The sequence below is a fragment of the Alosa sapidissima genome, chromosome 1, assembly GCF_018492685.1.
Source record: "Alosa sapidissima isolate fAloSap1 chromosome 1, fAloSap1.pri, whole genome shotgun sequence".
NCBI classification, from domain to species: domain Eukaryota; kingdom Metazoa; phylum Chordata; class Actinopteri; order Clupeiformes; family Clupeidae; genus Alosa; species Alosa sapidissima.
Genome location: NC_055957.1, coordinates 31913238 through 31931623, shown reverse-complemented (window position 1 = coordinate 31931623; position 18386 = coordinate 31913238). Strand labels below are relative to the sequence as shown.

The 18386-nt window shown below is 40.6% G+C and overlaps 2 protein-coding genes across 2 annotated transcripts; one reads left to right on the top strand and one right to left on the bottom strand.

The window, feature by feature from the left end:
* The first annotated feature begins 519 nt into the window (after positions 1-519).
* On the top strand, positions 520-2365 carry LOC121706404 (M-phase specific PLK1 interacting protein). Its single transcript, XM_042088122.1, has 2 exons — positions 520-995; positions 1310-2365. The coding sequence occupies exons 1-2, from the start codon at positions 612-614 to the stop codon at positions 1508-1510; spliced, it is 585 nt and encodes a 194-aa protein (XP_041944056.1). The 5' UTR covers positions 520-611; the 3' UTR covers positions 1511-2365.
* A 1155-nt stretch (positions 2366-3520) lies between these two features.
* On the bottom strand, positions 3521-17002 carry LOC121706400 (ras-related protein Ral-A). Its single transcript, XM_042088107.1, has 5 exons — positions 16376-17002; positions 8434-8664; positions 8098-8306; positions 5421-5595; positions 3521-4811 (listed from the first exon to the last, which is right to left on the bottom strand). The coding sequence occupies exons 2-5, from the start codon at positions 8545-8547 to the stop codon at positions 4689-4691; spliced, it is 621 nt and encodes a 206-aa protein (XP_041944041.1). The 5' UTR covers positions 8548-8664; positions 16376-17002; the 3' UTR covers positions 3521-4688.
* Between the last annotated feature and the right edge of the window lie 1384 nt (positions 17003-18386).

Below are 18386 nucleotides of genomic sequence, written 5' to 3'. Positions count from 1 at the left end.
TGTGAGTGAGCAGTTTACAGCGATACTAGCCCGACAAAAAGGTCCATTCATTGCATGTTTGCAGCTGGATATAGCATATACGAGTTTCTTTCAAATTAGCTTAATATTCAGCCAAGCATAAGCTACACGAGTAGGAGCAATACAAACGTTTTACCATAGCATATGGCCTATGTAATGTAGGCATGTATATTTCACCTCATTTGTTTTCTGTTCTATGCAATATTGTGTGTGTGTGTGCTTTTTTGTTTTATTTTCACGATATGTCTTACATATTTTACATCCCTAGTTCTGGCTACTATGGCAGGACTGGCCTACTGCATTTCTTATTCACTTACTTCATTGCATGCAAATGCCGACATAAAACATCAAAGAAATAATGACACTGGATAGCCTAATCATAATCATGTTGCACGAGTGGGCCTGGTATCAGTAGTATCCACCAGGACTGTAGATGGCGGGCAAACAGCATGACCTCACTAATCCTCTCGGCCTGCCTCGCGCCTCAAATCGATACACTTCCGGTTCCGGTTTAGCGCTGCTCAAAACGGCTTCGTCTGTAAACACGTAAAATCATTTCAGAGGGAGTTTGCTCCGAGTCCTTGTTTACTATTATGCAAAGACCACATTTCCGACACCCAGCAAATTCAGCTGGACCACCCCCGAGGCCAGGAGGATTCCGGAGTCCGCCGCCAGGTTTCATAGGTGGACAAGGTGGCATGTGCTCTCCCCCATGGGCGTTTGCAGGTGCCCCACCGTCGCCATTTGGACCGCGATTTGGACAATATTGTGGTTCTCCAAATACGCCTCCGAGAGATTTTAGAGGTAGTAGCACTAACGATAGTTTTAACCGCAGCAGTGGAAGTGGTGGCAAAACAAGGCCGTATGGCGCTTCTCCAGGCCAGCACACACCGCGTAGACAGTATGAGAACCATCGCGGTTTTTCGCCCAGACACTCGCCGTTTCAGTCACCGAGTCCAAGGCACAGCGGATATCAGGTATTAAACGTTTGTTCGTATCGAATAATGCGAAGTGTGTTACCTACGCTAGTTAGTAACGTCGATGCATTCATTACCTTCCCGTCAAACTTTACCATCTAGTAAGGTAAAACTAGTTAAGTTAATAAGTCCAATCATATCGTTGGACGTTTGGATGGATTATATGATGGTTATGTGTGATAAATGGAATGAACGTGAATTTCGGTCTATTCTGTTGTCAGTCGGAGTGCCTTGACCAACACGTTGTTGTAAGGGCAAACTGCTTTGTTGTGGTTAAAATGCTAATGTCTTGCATGATTGGTTCTCTCCCGAAGGGCTCACCCCGGAGTTCCACACCGTTCAGGTCACCGCATGGCAGGGAAAGGGTGGCAGATAATGTGGAAAAGTATTACAGACCGTCAATGCTACAAGACCCTTGGGCTAATCTCCAGCCAGTGTCCGTAACAGATGTACAGCAAAAATGCGGTACACCGAAAGTAACAGGCACAGGCAGGCAAGGCAGATACTACAACTAGAACTTTATGGACTTCAAACATCGGTGACCTGACCGATTCTATATCTTTTTTTTACATTGGATGACAACCATGCGGCCTGACTTGCGTGTTCTCATTGTCAGAATTGAGAACGTGTAGCGGCTTACATGTTTGATGCTTTGGACATAACGGAGGACTTGATGTCAAGATTTTACCAGCGTCACGGGAAGTTGACTTGTTATTACCCAGACCCAGCACTGCCTTCTGGTGTTTAAGATTGATACTAGGGAACTTTTGACTTGTCAGTGGCTCAGCCGTTGATAGTTGGACGCGCAGCTTGTGTCTCGTATGCAAGTCAAACTTCATTTTCCACATCTCATGAGTTGTGAGGCTATCTGCAAGTCTTAATTTGCAGATTTAGTGTTTGGCGTTTGATTTAATTGTTAATCACTGATCTGTTTTTTTATTTTATTTTTTTTTTACAAAAATACATTATGCATACAATTAAGATGTATGGAGTCGGAATATGGATAAACCAACAAATTGAGGAAAAGTTGCATTACCAGCAAGACAACTTTGTGTTGAACAAAGTTTTTTTTTATATATATATTTTTAAGTCCTTTAATATACGAAGCCATATGCAATACAATTGATTCAACTCAGGACTTTCTAGTGTCGGGTCTTAAATATTTTAAAGCTCAGTTGTACTTGTGTAGTCAATGTTTATTGTTAGTTGTATTAGTGAAAGGTCCTTCTGTTGGATGTATGAGGAAAGCAAAATCCTAATGTCATATATCTTGGCCTAAACTCGGGGATGGTATCATGACACCAGTTTTTAAACTCCAATGTACTTTATATGTATATAAATACATAAAATCCAGAGATTCTTCTTTTTCATACTGCATTTGTGTATGTAGGCTACTAGTGTTACATTAGCTTGACATGTTTGTCATTAAGTGGTTTTTAAACAGGAACTAAACCGTGGAAAGGTGGCAAAGGAGATGGTATTGCAATTTAACTTCAGTTAAGAGAAGGCATCGTTCATGTGCAGTGTATTGTATATTCAGCTATTTATCAGGAAAATTGAATCTTGGATTCTCACACTTTCATATTTATTTGAAAACATGATTAACAAAAAGTATGAATGGTGTTTGGACTTTGAACCTGATTTTTTGGCTCTTTGCTCTGGATAATTAATCACCGAAACACATCAACTGACAGAACAATTCTTATCACAATTACACCACAGCCGACGGTAAAGGGAGCACCAAAAATAATCTTGTCTACACGCTATTTTTTGTCTGTCTTTAAAGAGCATTGTACAGTTTTTAAAAAAAAACATTCAAAGACTTGTTTCTTTTTTATTACAACTTAAGTCCTTTTTAATATGTCTCTTTACGTCAGTTTGCTCAAAGCACAGCAATTAGAATGTGGGCACCAGGAGCTTCAGCTATGTAGTCGATTGCAGCTTCATGGCACCTGACTTGCTCTGATGAATCAATCACAACAGCGTTTTAATTAAGGACGTCTGGTTACCAAGACAGTTTGGGTAAACCAAAATACCAAGGCTAAAGCATTAACACATTTTATAAAGAGGTGGAGAAGGTTAAAAAAGTAAACAATGGCAATGCACCGGTATAAAATATTTTACCAGCATATCCCTACTATTTGTGGTTCATATCTCTGTAGTGATCCTTTTCCAAAACAAACTAACACAAGAAGCATGAGTACTTCACTTGCATCAGGTCCTGTAAATTCAGCAGTTATGTGTACGTATACAGATGTCTGATACTTGTCACACATAAACAGGCTACATCTGGACATTGACATTGCTTATTCTTCAACAATGACATGAGGCTTTAAATTGTGTAATTTTATACAAATGACTGCCCAGTTTAATTCTCATAAATACATTAATAAAAATGTTATTGATGAGGGCCCATCCCAAAGACTAATCCAGGTGTACATATTGAAAAGGAGTAGCTCCTTTAAATCTACACTGGAACTGGTCATGGCATTTCTTCATTGAAATAACTGGCCGTGGCAAGTTTGCAAGATGGGTGAGCAATATTTATAGTGTTCCATCACTACCTGGCTTTAGATTGGTTTCTTAAGAACCAGTGTCCTGTTACAATTTAGCTACTACAGTACATATCGTTCCTCAGAATACCCATTGTGTCAGTGAAACAAATGAAATGATCTGCGAGAATGTTTAAAGTAAAACAATAAAATATCACATTGACATTCTAAGGTTGTGAAATGCCTGACGACTTCAAGTTCAACTTGTTCTTTTTTTAACCTTAAATACAGGAGTGTGCTTTCGGTGGACGCCTGTCACCCACTCATGGAGAGGGAACCCGGGGGTGGCTCAGTCAGTCAGGGCCATGTTCTGATGTACTCTGAAATTAAGGCAGCATGTCCAAAGTACAATGAAAATATGACCTGAAAGCAAACGGCAGCCGTCAAACCTCCTTCCAAACAAACAGGAAAAGACATACATAAGGTGTTGCATATGACATCCGTGTGAAGACACCTACATCTGGGATGGGGAAAGCTTAATTATATTTGGAGTGTGCATTGAGGCAGTAGATCATCTTGCGTACTGTACAGTTAATGCAGCAATTGAATAACAAAATGATATTCTGGAACTGGGTTAGCAATTTACAGACCCAATCCGTGCAAATGCAGCAAGATGGTTATTTTACCCAAAATCCTCAACTCATAGTGACAAGAGCATGGAAAGGATTTACGGAGTTAGAGGGAGTATGAAGTGTTTCATTTGAACCTGCTTTAACTACGGAGCCAATATATAATAAGTTATATGTTAAAAAACAAACAAATAAAAACAATATATAGTGTAGTCCTTAAGTAAAATAAAATTGTCATGACTGTGCCGAGCCACAAAGTAAGTTAAAAATATTCAACGATTAATATGCCTCTCACTGATTCCTCTCCATGATGCTTCACATTTTTTTCTCTCTCTCTCTCAAGATTCAGTTTGTTTTGATTCACACAACCCACCCATATCTTGTGGACAAAATCAATTGCCATGAAACCATGAAACTTGTTCTCCCAACACCCACAGCCTAAAGGAGGTGTTGTCACAGGTGTCCTTGGCAGGTCAAAGGGTGGTGAGAAAATCAGACGGGCTGTGGGGGAGCAGGGGAAAGCGGAGTCTGGTGGTGGGAAGTTGGCATTACAAGCACAGGTCACCCAGTCATTATAGAATGCAGCATCGCTCTCGAATTCTCTTTGCCAAGCTCTTCCTCTTCTTTTTGCCATTCTTTTCTTTGCTGTCCTCCATCTTTCTTGCTCTTATTTCACGCATCAAGTCGAAAAACACCTGTAAGATGCAGAGATGTTTTTCAATACACTAGTGATTGAACTTACTTCTTAGCAACAACAAACTGAATTATGAAAATATGATTGGTTATATCTCCAGGCCACCTGCAGTTTCTTATTCCTTCAGTAGTGAAAGAATGCTTAAACTAGAATTCCGGCGATTTTTCACATCTATCTCTTTCTCGAGGTCACCCGAGTATTGTTGGGATGAAATAGAACGGAAAAAAAAAAAAAGAGTTGCTGCAGCCAACAGCTAGAGCTGCCAGGCAGTTACAGTGCTGTACTAATGGGGCATCTTTAAAATCATCATATGTTAAAGGCTAAGGGATTCACTGTGTTTATACAATATATAAGAGGCTAAGGGATTCATTGTGTTTATATAAAAGGCTAAAGGTCGGTGTAGTGGTTAAGGAGCTGGGCCAGCGTGCAGTAGCCTGAAAAGTTGTGGGTTCAATGGCACTTAACCCCAAATTGGGGACAGTGTAATCCCTTGTAATATAGTTGACATGTAAGTCACTTTGGACAACAGTGTCTGCTAAATTAATAAATGTACATGTGAAGGATTCATTTTATAATATGTAAAAGGCTGAAGGATTCATTGTGTTGATACCTTGTCCACATTGGCGCGAGTCTTGGCAGAGGTCTCCACGTAGCTTACACCCCACTGGTCAGCTCGCACCTTGGCCTCATCAGTTGACACCTGCCTCCGGTCCTCCAGGTCGGACTTGTTCCCCACCAGGAGGAAGGGCACGTTCTCATCCTCCTTCACTCGGAGGATCTGCTCCCTGAAATCATAAATCAGATCGCTGAAGGCATCGTCCGCTCTGCCCAAACAAACTTCTGCACTAAATGTCACTTCATTTTATTTACAGGTGCATCTCAATTTTAATATCATGGAAAAGAAATTTATTTCAAAAGGTGAGACTATAAATTAGATTCATTACACTTTTTTTGTCGTTTTAATCTCGATGATTACAGTTTACAGGTCATGGAAGTCAAAAATCCAGTAGCTCAAAATATTAGAATAAAGAATTTGTAATACATAAATGTCGACCTGAGAAGAGCTCTAATAAGCTAATTTAGTCAAAACACCGGCAATGGTTTCCTAAGCCCTTAATGTCAGTCTGGGCTTTCCCACGATATATTACAACTTTCTGAGATGCACCTGTATGATACAAGAAAAGATTAAAAGTACCAATTCAGTTCCAGTAAAACGGGCCTAACTGGTTTACAGCAGGTTCCTGATCATTCCCTTAACATTAAAGGTGCAGTCTGCGATTGTGCAAGATTTCAAGCCCATAACATATTTTGTCACATTCATTCACATGCCGCTAGCTGCTCATTCCGTGAGTACACTGTAACAAAGCCCGGGGGGTATTCCATCAACCTTGCTAATGAAGGCTGCGCTTAACAGAAATAGCCTGGCTTGAACTAGCGTAGACTTTCACTTGGGGCTGAAGCAGTTCCATTAACTGAAGTTAGCGGCATCTTGGCCTCGTTTATTCAAGCGAGGTTTAGTTCAGCTTCATCTCTGCTCGTGCACGAGGTAGAACAGTAGACCAAAACAGTAGATTGACGAAAAGAGTATATGTCGTAAAATTAAGACAATACTAGATGATTTCTGTTCGATTTGGCAAGCGCCAGCTACAGGATTTTCATCGAAAGTCATCAAATTTAACATCGAGAGAAAAAAAAAAGAGTTGCCTACAGAAATGGGAGAATAATGAAAGCATAGGCCTACATTTAAAACAACAATGCTAATGGTGAAATAAATTGCGAGTTTGATTAGCTTTACTCTATACAGTCATACAGTCTATGCTTGAACAAAACGAGTGAATGAATAAATAGTATAAACTAAAAACAACTTTGGCATATGGACATTCAAAACTATCTATAGCCTACGTTCTTAGATTACTGTAAAAGAGTATACTCCAATTATTATCTAGATGTAGGTGGTCATAAAATAAATTAGTATCAACATAATAGTATTGTCTCCCATAAGTCCCAAAGTGTTTGAAATATACCGTATTTTCCGGACTATAAGTCACACTTTTTTTTTCATAGTTTGGCCGGCCCTGCAACTCCGGTGCAACATTTTTATATATATATATATATATATATATATATATATATATATATATGTTTCCTCTTCATGAAACATTTTTTGACTGGTGCGACTTATAGTCCGGAAAATACGGTAATTATCTGAAATGCAATATGGCTTTCAATTTGTCATTTATGCCTAGTATTTAATCTGTGTAGCACACAGTTGATTTGACATTCATGAACAATCGTCGACACATGAAGCAGTTTTGATTATTAGCTGCCTACAGGCTACAGAATTATCCTTTGGCTTGCATCAGATATAATAGCCCACTGGCAAAGCATATTACTGTCAATGAACAGCCTACCAAATGCGCATGACCCTTTATCAACAGTATATGTCTTTCATTAAAGAGTATAACTAAAAATGTAATTATCAAGGTGATAAGCTATGTAGCCTTAATACTTGTATGGGTAGCGAACCTGTGAACACGGAAGAATATAACTCCTTTGCTGTGTCGTCTCGCTGCACGTTACGCCACCACAGAACGTAAATGATGCAGAGTAGCAAGATCCCTAGAACCACACGCACGTGAAGTTAAAACATTTTAAGTCGCATAATTTTCATAAATTCTTTGGAGCAAGTGGATGTGTAAATCCATGCTTGGTGACACTGTCGGAAAAAACATTTCTAGGCCTACTTCTATTTTTGAAGTTGTAGGCTACAGGTGACTAAAGCACAGGTTGACGGAACCATCTTTTTGGACTCGTTTTCCGACTGATTGGGTTTTTTTGCAACACAGCTTAATTTAGCTTGAAAGTTAGCCTGCTACGGAGCAGGTTAGTTCTGTGGCATAAATTCCCATAGTTACCAAGCTGGGATTCACGTTAACCTCATTAATGGAACGGAATTCTCACTAAAATTAGCGAGACTTATCGAAATAAGCCAGGTTTGGCCTTTAGCGAGGTTGATGGAATACCCCCCAGGTCTCTAGGTAGCCCAGGCTTCGAAAACTGGAAACAAACAAAGTGAGGGCAGCCTGCTCCCCAACCAAAAACAAAACCCTGGGATTTCCCCTGAGAATACTAAAGGGAGGGGTGAGCTACCTCTCTTGTGTGTTTCGTTTGGTCCTGTTTCAGACAAAACCGTCTGCTAATAATTAAATAAAAACAAACAAACTTGACTTCCTACACAATAGCTTACTGCGCCTTTAACCAACTGGCAAACATTTCGTGTGCTTCACCTGAAGTCTGCAGTGGCGGCAAAAGACTCCAGCTCTGTAATGGAGAACACACAGAGGAATCCCTCTCCACTGCGGAAGTAATTATCTCTGATAGCCGCATAGTCCTCCTGTCCGGCTGTGTCCAGAATGTCTATTTGGACCTCCTCGCCATCCAGAACCACTTTCTTCCTGTAGCTATCTGCTTTTGTGGGTTCATAGTCCTCTACAAACTGAAAGAAAAGACTAGTTAGTATAACTCTTTTAATGACACTAGGGAGGAGTGTAACACAAAAACACAATCCTGATGTCATTCCAGGAAATCGTAGGCTTCTGCCGCAACCACCACATTGAGCTTACCTCATCATACATAAATTGCAGCGTGAGAGCAGATTTCCCCACTCCACCACTGCCCACCATTATCACCTTGTGCAAGGCTAGGGAGTTCTGCCCCTTTGGCTTGTTGGCTGCCATCACTTTCCAAACAGGGAGGCAGGGGAGGAACCACAGACAGAAAGAAAGAGACAGAGGGCAGGAGGGAGAACGAGGGAGGTAAGAGGTGAACAGTTGCCTTTAGAGAGCTGGACCAATCTATGGAGACAAAAGAATATTTATTGTAACTAGGGCTCTACAATTAACATGTAAACTCATACAGTTTATTGCCAAACCAAATCCACCAACGAACACATTCTACATAAACATGAGCATTGTAAGGCACAATATAGAAAAGAATGCTCTAGACCAGGGGTTTTCAACTGGTTCTGTGCCAGGGACCACCATTCTGACTAACAAGTAATCCACGGCCCACTATTGTGTGTGGGGGTATAGGCCTAGTTGGAAAGGGTAAAAGACACCTCACAGCACTCTCTCATGAGCGGCTGTCCTTTGAAATCACACAAAACCTTTGCATAATATAGGCTTCTCAAGAAACTGTAATGTGTCATGCGTCTCCACATGATGCAAGTTTCGGCGGTTTCATGGCCTTGTTGAAAACAACGTTGAACATACGAAACAGTGGTGGGCCTACCTCCTCTCCAATCGTTACTGTAAATCCAAATTTAACAATCTTTACAGTATTTTCTTTCTCGTTTTCCACTATGTTTTCTCCGAAGTTGTAGCTTTGTCTGAAGAGCATGCAGCAGAAACCTGTCCATCTGTCCTGACATCTGTCACTTTCCTTACTAAATATCGATCCATGCTGGGTGCTGACTGGCTAACTTCACCTTAGTTTAGAAACGTTAGTTAACAGCTCTTCTCCAAATTTCACCAAACTATTAAGCTTCTTTTCAACGAAACCTCAAAGCTAGCCTATCCTGTGTCAGTTTTAATCTCGTCTCCTCTATTGTATTTTACATATTTTCAATAAGTTCAGTATTTACACCACTGTGCAAATATTCTGGAAACGGATTAATTCTGGAAAAAAGTTATGAAATTCCGTAGGCTGGAATGCATGTCACGGTCCACCTGCAATGACTGCGCAGGCCACCAGGGGGCCGCGGACCACCGGTTGAAAACCCCTGCTCCACTATACGTTTTTTCTGTTTAGATAATCATGTGCTTGCTTTTAGAAAAATGTGTGAATCAGCATAAATCAAATCTGAATGAACCCAGTGCCCACTGCCTTCCCAAGGCATCTCCCCACCTGTGCAGGTTTTGATTACTTCCTTCATAGATAATAAAAGGTGGGGAGAACACATTAATCCAATCTCTGTTTGTCACGTTTCATAATTAGCCCAAAAGTGTGGCGTAAAGAAAGACATTTTGTACATAGGCCATGAAAAGTCGTGGAAAGTAGGGATACACTGATTATGAAACTCTGGGCCGATATTGATACCGATATTTCTTTTATTTGTTTACTTAAAATTTGTCTATTTTACCTAGTACAAAATTGGTGCAACATAACAGATAAACATCAGCCACTGCCATCGGTAAATGTCCTATAAATTTGCTGTTAGCTGATATCAGTTAACAAGGCGGATACATATGTTGGGCCGATATATCGGTACATTCCCTAGTGGAAAAGTTTTGAGATCTTGACAATGGGTGGGAACCCGGTCTTGTACGTCATATATAAATCACTGACAAGATAACTACACTTAATTATGCTGGACAAGTAGTCTAACTGAACTCTAAATACTACACACATTTAGCCTTATAGTTATTCTAATCATGATATTTACGTGCTCATCCTCACATCAAAACAAACATGAAGGCATTTTCCCCCACTCACTACTGTTTGAACAATGACTGGCATAGACAATCTCTCTTGCAAACAAACTCCGGGTTTATTGTGAGGACATGTGAAGGTTTTTTTCTTTCTTCTGTCCCCTCAAAGCTAGTGTTTATTGGATAAATAAATAAAAAAATCCACACACAACCACAACAAAGACTCTTTTTAACTTGCGTGCTCAATGAGACTAGTCAGTCTGTCAGGTGCCAGCCCCCTAGCTACAATGCATCATGGCTGCACGGGCTGAATCATAACCAGGTTTTGATGCTCCAGCTCTGAGAAGGGCGTACGGGGCTTCAACGGACACCTCACCCGAATTCAGCCCAGTCGACCCACAAGCTATCGATGTGACCGCTACGCTCCTGCATACGTTTGCAGTGCCTACTGTGGATACAATACCGGGTGAGCAGGCCCTTTTTTGAGGAGGAGAGCTGCTTACAACCAAACAAGGTCAAAAAGCTGCAACATTGTTTTGCAATTCAAGGCTAGGAAAACCAACCACTTGCTTGCAGACATCAGCATGTCAGGGGCTAATAAATAACCACACAGTTAGAAAATAAATACTAGTGATGATGACAAATAGTAAGATTGTGAACAGGAACAAAAAGGCTGAGCCCTGCCCTCACCACACAGTTTGCAATCTAAACTGTCTGCTAACAGGGTGTGGCACAATAAACAAACATCTCTCCAAATACAGTCAGCAAATGACTCCAGCAGTCTCACAGTGAGTTTTCTAGTGATGAGGAAAACTACAAACAATTTAAATCTGTCAAATGTTTTGGAACCAATGCATTGTACAGTTTACAGGATGAGTGATTGGACACCTTGATTTTGTTTGAATGGGTCTTTTGTTCATTTATGTGTGCCAAGGTCAGTGGATAAAGAACAAAAACATTGCAGTTCCAGAGGAAGTCCATGGCCATTTGATTCTTCCTCATGATTTTCATTTCCCTTTACTGAGAATTAAACAAGGTACTCTGCTTCCACCATCTTTCACCACAACAACCAGAACCAAACAGAGTTTCATACAAAACCCCTCGGTTAGAGTGGAATTTCTAACGTTCAGTAATCTTTTCCTGTCTTTCCTACCACCCTCTGCATCACAAATCTTGTGGGGATTTCCTTGTGCAGACATGGTTGCTAAGCTACAACTGTTTCGTTAACCCATCCTCCCTCTCTGAGCGCTGGCAATTTTCCACAGGATTTCCATTGGAGTATGAGACCACACAAACAAATGTACACAGCAGGGTACATCAGGATTTGTATGGTCAGTTTTTTTTTTTTTTTTTTTTAAAGGGCACCCAAACTAAGCTGTAGCCTACATTTACAGTACTCCAACTTTTAAATTGTTCTAGAATTGTTGGGAGAATTGTTAAAAAGCTTAAATTGTCTATCGTGTTGTAAGTCGCTTTGGTTACAAATGTATCAGCCTAATGTAATGTTATTGCAGATACTATTTTAGGACAGTGCCATTAGAAACGCCTTGATTCACACAGATGAACATTTAAGATGGTCCAGTGTTTTATTTTAAGTGGCTGATATTAGAGGTGTGTGTCCATGGTGAAATATCCTGTTTAAAATGCCATCCATGTTTGCTGCTCCTTAAACCTTCCACAACCACTGCATCAGATAATAGGCCCCTGTGTCTCATGCCAAGGGTATGTTACTTCAGCCAGTACATCCAACTCGCAGACATGGGTGTCAATCTATGTAGTGAACGTATAACTATTGCTGATAAAACAAATAAGTCTTACCTATTGCACACATTACATGCACGTCAATAGTCTAAAATCAGCCAATGCCAGGTAACAACAGTAGGCCTATAGGCTAAACCACTATACCAAATCCATGGTCCCAATACGTTCTCGGATAAACATAGGTCTATCCACTTTTATGGGTCCAGGTGTAAAAAAAGTTAAACAATTCAATATTCCTCTAATGTTTTTCGTGTCTCATTTCATTATTTTGGTGTCACATAATATTAGTTAATATTATATATAGTTTAGCTGGTAAGCCTTTGTGTATGCACCCAAATTTGTGAATGGTCAATTTGATGACAGTCACATTTACATTTGTCTTTAAAAGGTGTTTTGGGTGATCTAGGATGACAAGTAGGGCTGGGCGATATGGACCAAAAGTCATATCCCGATATATTTAGGTTGAATATCGATATATATCCCGATATTGTTTCCGCAAAGTTAGAGCTGTAAAATGAAATGTTCAGTCAAATATGAGTAGTTTTATTGAAAACTCACTACTCAAATAACAATAAAATGTAAACATAAAACTGGAGTGCCTTTTTTTTTAAATCAAAGCTCCGCAAGGTGCACATTTAAATAAAAAAATATCTTAAATAAAAATAGCCTATAAAATAAAATAGGCCAATCTTTTTCTGAAATAAATATATTTGTATGAGAAAAGTAGCGTGCAGTTTCACAGCAGTGCAGAGAGGGGAGCAGTGCAGAGAGCTCCGGTCAGCGGCTTGCGTGGAGCAATGATCACGGCGCAAATTTGAACTATATATCGATATAGGCGATATGGTATAATTCCATATCGCATTTTAAAATATATCGATATATCTTTTATATCGATATATCGCCCAGCCCTAATGACAAGTGGTCAGTGAAGTGTAAACAATCACCAAGACTCATTGTGATCTGGGGCCGTATTCACAAAGAATTTTAAGGCTAAAAGTAGCTCCTAACTGGCGAATTTAGGAGCAACTCCTAAAAATAATGGGCATGCCACTCCTAACTTTAGGACTCCTAATTTTTTTCACTAAAAGTAATTCACGAAGCATTTTAGACCTAAAAGTAGCACCTGGGACAGCTTAGAAGTCGAGAGGACTCCTAACTCACTAAGACCTATTCACAAACAGCTTTTTTTGGCATTTCGCGTTGCGATGTTTTGAAATCCTATGTGGCTACAGTAGCTTCCAATCGCGAGGGAACAATTTTGCATTGTAGGCTAGGCATAAGGGATGCAATAACGCCACCAACAACCAAAACTACTCATTGTCAACATGTAAATTAAATGTAACGTCTCATTGTGAATCAAATTAAAATGTTCTCCTCTTTGCAAACATAGGCATATGGTGACAGATTAATTTAATAATGTTGCAAAGATACAGCATCAATCCGTATGTTTCATTGGGCTACTAGGCTATTTGTTTTGCCTTACTCTTTATTCATTTAGGCTAGGCCTTTTTATTCAGTTATTCATCAGCTTACGTCCTTCGCACTACTTGTGTAGCGCACGCAGACCTGTCACTTATCATCCTAAGGGAGGTGTTTGGGATCATTCCCGCGTTTGGCTGATGATTGTAACCTATCAAGGTGGTCACTTCAGTCAAGCTCGTGCATGAGTAATGACTTCATCCATAGCAACGAAGACTCACTCTTAGTTTAGGAGTTGTCATTTTTCTTTACTAAGAGTAGGTCTGGAAGGCTTTGTGAATAACTTTTAAGAGAAAACTCCTAGCTAAAATATTTTAGTGCGATTTAGGAGTATTCCTAGTGGTAAGATAAAAGGCTTTGTGAATATGGCCCCAGATCACTCAAACTACTTGCTGATGTGGTCTGAGACCAATCTGACCACATATCTTTTTTGTAGTGTATATCTTTTCGCTGTGGTGTCACAATGGGAGTTCTAATGAACGTGGACGCTGGCAACATCAGAATCTAAACACAAGTGGTCTCTGGCTGTACACCTTGGAAACATGTGTAACCAGCAATGTGTCTCGGCTGACTGCTTTTCAGATCACCCAAGACACATTCTAAACACAAATGTAAACATGCCCTTAGTAGTTGAAATTAGACACTGGTGGATATTAACTTTGCCACTGTTTGGATACTGCTCCCCTTTAGGTGATGCCTATTTCCATGTTTCTGCAAATCTCAGAGCAAATTTGCATCAGTCTAAACCCGATGCTACTCACACAAACCATGAGACTAGTTAGATTTGTAAGAAATCAGGTGGCATGTTCCAACACTTAAATGCCACAACTGGGTGAAGGTTGCACCACTTTAAGAATGGCAACTGCAGAGGGGGTCATAATTATCATCCTATATGGCCTATCCATCCCAGGCTAGAAAAACAGAATGGGAAAGCTTGTCGTTTCCTGCCTCTATATCCAGGCTCAGTGAAGTAGGCCTAGATATTTACTCTTCCTCCCTGGGTTCTGTGCCCAAATAATTTCCGTTGGAACCATGCAAAATCCAACTCTAAAGATGACACCCTGGAGTGAAGACACTATTCAAATGATCCAACAACACATTATATGAGGGACTGAAGTACTGACCCCCACATTCTTAAAATTGAAGGTGTACTCTTCAGCACAAGGATGAAAGCAACACCAAAGAGTTTTTTGTACCTTAAAATAATGTTTCCAAAATCATTTCAGTGGTTCATCAACTCATACCAGGGTGAACGGTACTTCTGCATTCGCTTTGCGACCCTCTATCGGCGATAACCGAACTATGAACTAACCGATGGGGTAGCGGATCTGTAGTTCGATGGAACGAGACATAAGTAACTACAAATTTGACTTGCTTCTGATGTCGCAATACATCATACTTTCATAAAACCATGCAACATACTCTACCTTGTCTGTGGACATAGTTATTTCCAAATCCAGTGCTGGATAAACAAATAGTGTGCGTGCAACAGAGGAAAAGTGCTTTGGTGTTGCTTTAAGCTAGGTTAAACATGCACATTCATCAGAGAGGATTTCTCCATGACAGTCACAGATCTCACCCGGCACTAGAGAGACAAACACACCACACCTACACTACATCGGGTGTGCACCATAGAGCTGGTAATCACATTGCACCCATCGCGAGGAAGGGAGAGAGTACCCCATCTGCCTGTTTGTGTATGGAAATGTCTGCTTTTCTCATAGAACTTTTAGGAGCTTTTGGCATTCAAGCTTACGGCAACTAAGGACAGTGCAATTTCTACGTCTATTATCAAGTAAGACAAGACTCAAAACAGCAACCACAATGCATTATTTGGCATCTGAGTTCAGGCTTGTGCCTGTCCCAGCCAAAGGACATTGCTTGTCCTTTATAGCAAAGGTAGATGAAATATGCTAAGGATTTACTATTAATGACACTGGGCATAAAATGAGCCTCAATCAATGCATAATAATCAAATGACAGATGAACTCCCCCAGTGCACAGTAGAGATATCATGACTAGAATTTCTAGGCCAAGTGGGATCTCTGTGCAGGGTGTGGTAACGGTCTTCTTCTGAGTGGATAGCCATCATACATAAGTGTGAAGCGACTGGCTAGACGACAGGCGTAGGTTCAAATTACACAAAACACTAGACTTCTTGAAGTAAGATTTAAGCCACCTGTTAGGCTACGTTGCCATTTTACTGAAGGGAACTGAATGGGCTGCTACATTTTGTTGGTAACCTGGATTTTTCGCCGATAATTTTGACCGGGCAGATTAATCAACCACCTATTTTGCTATAGCGTAATCACCGTAGCCTACTGAGTTCTGGCACACCCTCGTCCAGAATAGGCTACTCACTGCATCCTCCACTGACAATGTTGGCCGTGTAGTGGTAAAAGAAACAGGAACATTGCCGGACCAATAAGGAATGTTGCATCTAGCAAAATACTTATACACGCAAGAAAGCGGCCTTGTGGTCCATTTCGCCGTAGCTTATCAGCTGCTATAATACTGTCGAAACATGCTTTGCAAGGCATTTAGTGAATCCTCTTAATCCGAAATGTAGTTAGGCTACTATGCACAAATACTACTGTTATTTAGTTGGGGACATACAGGAAACGTCAACCTATAGCGCTACCACAGCCATAACCAAGACATTTGACATGAGTTAATGATGAGTAGCCTATATAGCTAACGTTAACGATAATGATACATGTAACGTTAACGTTGAACGAGTTAGACAGTCAGCTAGCTGAACGTTAGCTAGCAGCCACTTCAACTCTACATGGCAGTTTACCCAGCCAACAGGCAAGCTATTCCACAAGAAGCCATCAACGTTTGGCTGCAAATCAAAATTGTTTTTAATTATGTGCAGGGAAATGCTTGCACTTACCAAATGATGATGATGCGGTGTAACGTTAGTGACACCCGTCACCAATTTTGCCCTGTAAGCTAGCGTTTCTCGTCACAGCATGTCGACCCAGATCGAGGCGGAGACCACAGTGACCGGTGGGGTTTGGATCCACTGTTTCCAAGCAAGCTGGAATAGCTAGGATAAATAACCAAACGCTAAACTAGCAAATCGGTAAACGAAATAACGCTTTCATACAAGCCGAAAAGCGATATCCCGGATTAGATCCAAATAAACCGGTACACTAGATGGCGAACTAGCTAGCCACTCATCAAAAAGAGCCTGGCAATTCTAAAATAAATCTATTTAGTTAGCAAACTAGCTGCTATCAGTTGCAACGACAAAAGAGACAAGTTAGCCAGCTAGCAGCTTGGAGGGTAACCTGTTAACGCTAATGGCCCGGGTCCAGTAATTTCCTCTCCTGGTTTACGGAATATTGACTTGAACGAGAATTTCGTATTGAAACGCCCCTCAGAATTTGAGGCTCCTTGTATCGCAAGCAATTTTTTCCCCTCGCTCGCCGTTGGATATGTGAACACGTCAGTTTTTGGCTGAAATTCAGCCTGGAATATGGCGAAAGGGCGTGGGCTTTGGCGAGGCTGTGACTGTGATGTCAATAAGCACAGGGCTTGTATCCGATTAAAACCAAGGGGTTAACATTTCGTCATGATTTACCGGAAAGTGTGATATCGTTTAAAACTAGAAAAGCAGTTTGAATGAAGTTTCTACGTTAAGCGGTTGAAGCTGCATTAAATGCGTTAGAAGAAGAAAAATACTAAGAATACTTTGGAAGAACTGCATTTTCATGCACTGTAATAATAATAATAATAATAATAATAATAATAAGCCACCGGATTTCAATCCATGCATCCCCTCTAACTGTGTTTAAAACCATAGAACCAAAACCATAGAGCCAAACATCTAGAATCTAGTCCCCCCTGTGTCTGAACTAAGTGTCAGACACACACACACACCCCTACACGTGTACTGTAACATGGGTAATTTATAGAACTCGTTTCAATTTATTCTGTTTATTATTGACATTTTTCTACCTTTGCTGAGCGACACTCCCATTGAGATTGGGCAACATAATTTCTGAACGATTTGGATACTTACGGGCAACGATATGGAGTCAAAATAGGGTCTTTAATATTGAGAGCTTGTGTAAAGATGTTCACGTGTAATTAAGTTTTGCAGCTGTGTAAAAGGAGTTCTGTATGTGCAAAGACATTTACCTGTAGAATTATTTTGTACATGTGTGAAAAAAATATGTACCTGTAGAAATATTATGTACTTTGAAAGAAATGTGTGTCTGTAGAAATGTTTTGTACACGTGTGGAAAAAATATGTACCTGTACAAATACTTTGTACGTGTGTGAATCTCCTACACTCCTGCTTTCCTGCGCAACACTGAAAGTATGAGCTTGTGAAACTGATATACAATGCGTACAGACTTTTGACCCTAATTTTACTGCCTTTCTGAAGAGCCAATCAACACATTGCTTACTGCCAACCAATCAGCGTTCCCCACCGACCACCCAGATTTTGGCGCTAAACAGATTAGGCTTGTTCGACTTCATGCAGATCTGCCAAAGATAATGAATGCGTAAGAAGATGGGTCGTCCTAGTTCATGTCTATGAGGGCAAAGTGGAGTTCAGTCAGAGACGGGCTCGTCTGTCCGACTTCTGTCAGCCGGGGAGGGACTTACCACTGTGTCACTATGTCACATGAGCTCAAAATATCGCGGGAGTCTTAGCCTGCAGACAGATCTTGCAGTTGCCTTCCACGGTCTGCACGCCCGGAACCCCCCCCTCATGACGTCAGTTCAAAGACGTCATAGGGCCATTTGGGAGGAATCTCCTCATGACGATTTTGACGGGTGTCTCATGCTGCTTCCTTATGTGTTGGAATATGCGAAAATGAACCGAAATCGAAGGGATACCTTCTTGTGACCCTGCAAGGCGAAACCAGTTGTTTACAATTTACAAAATT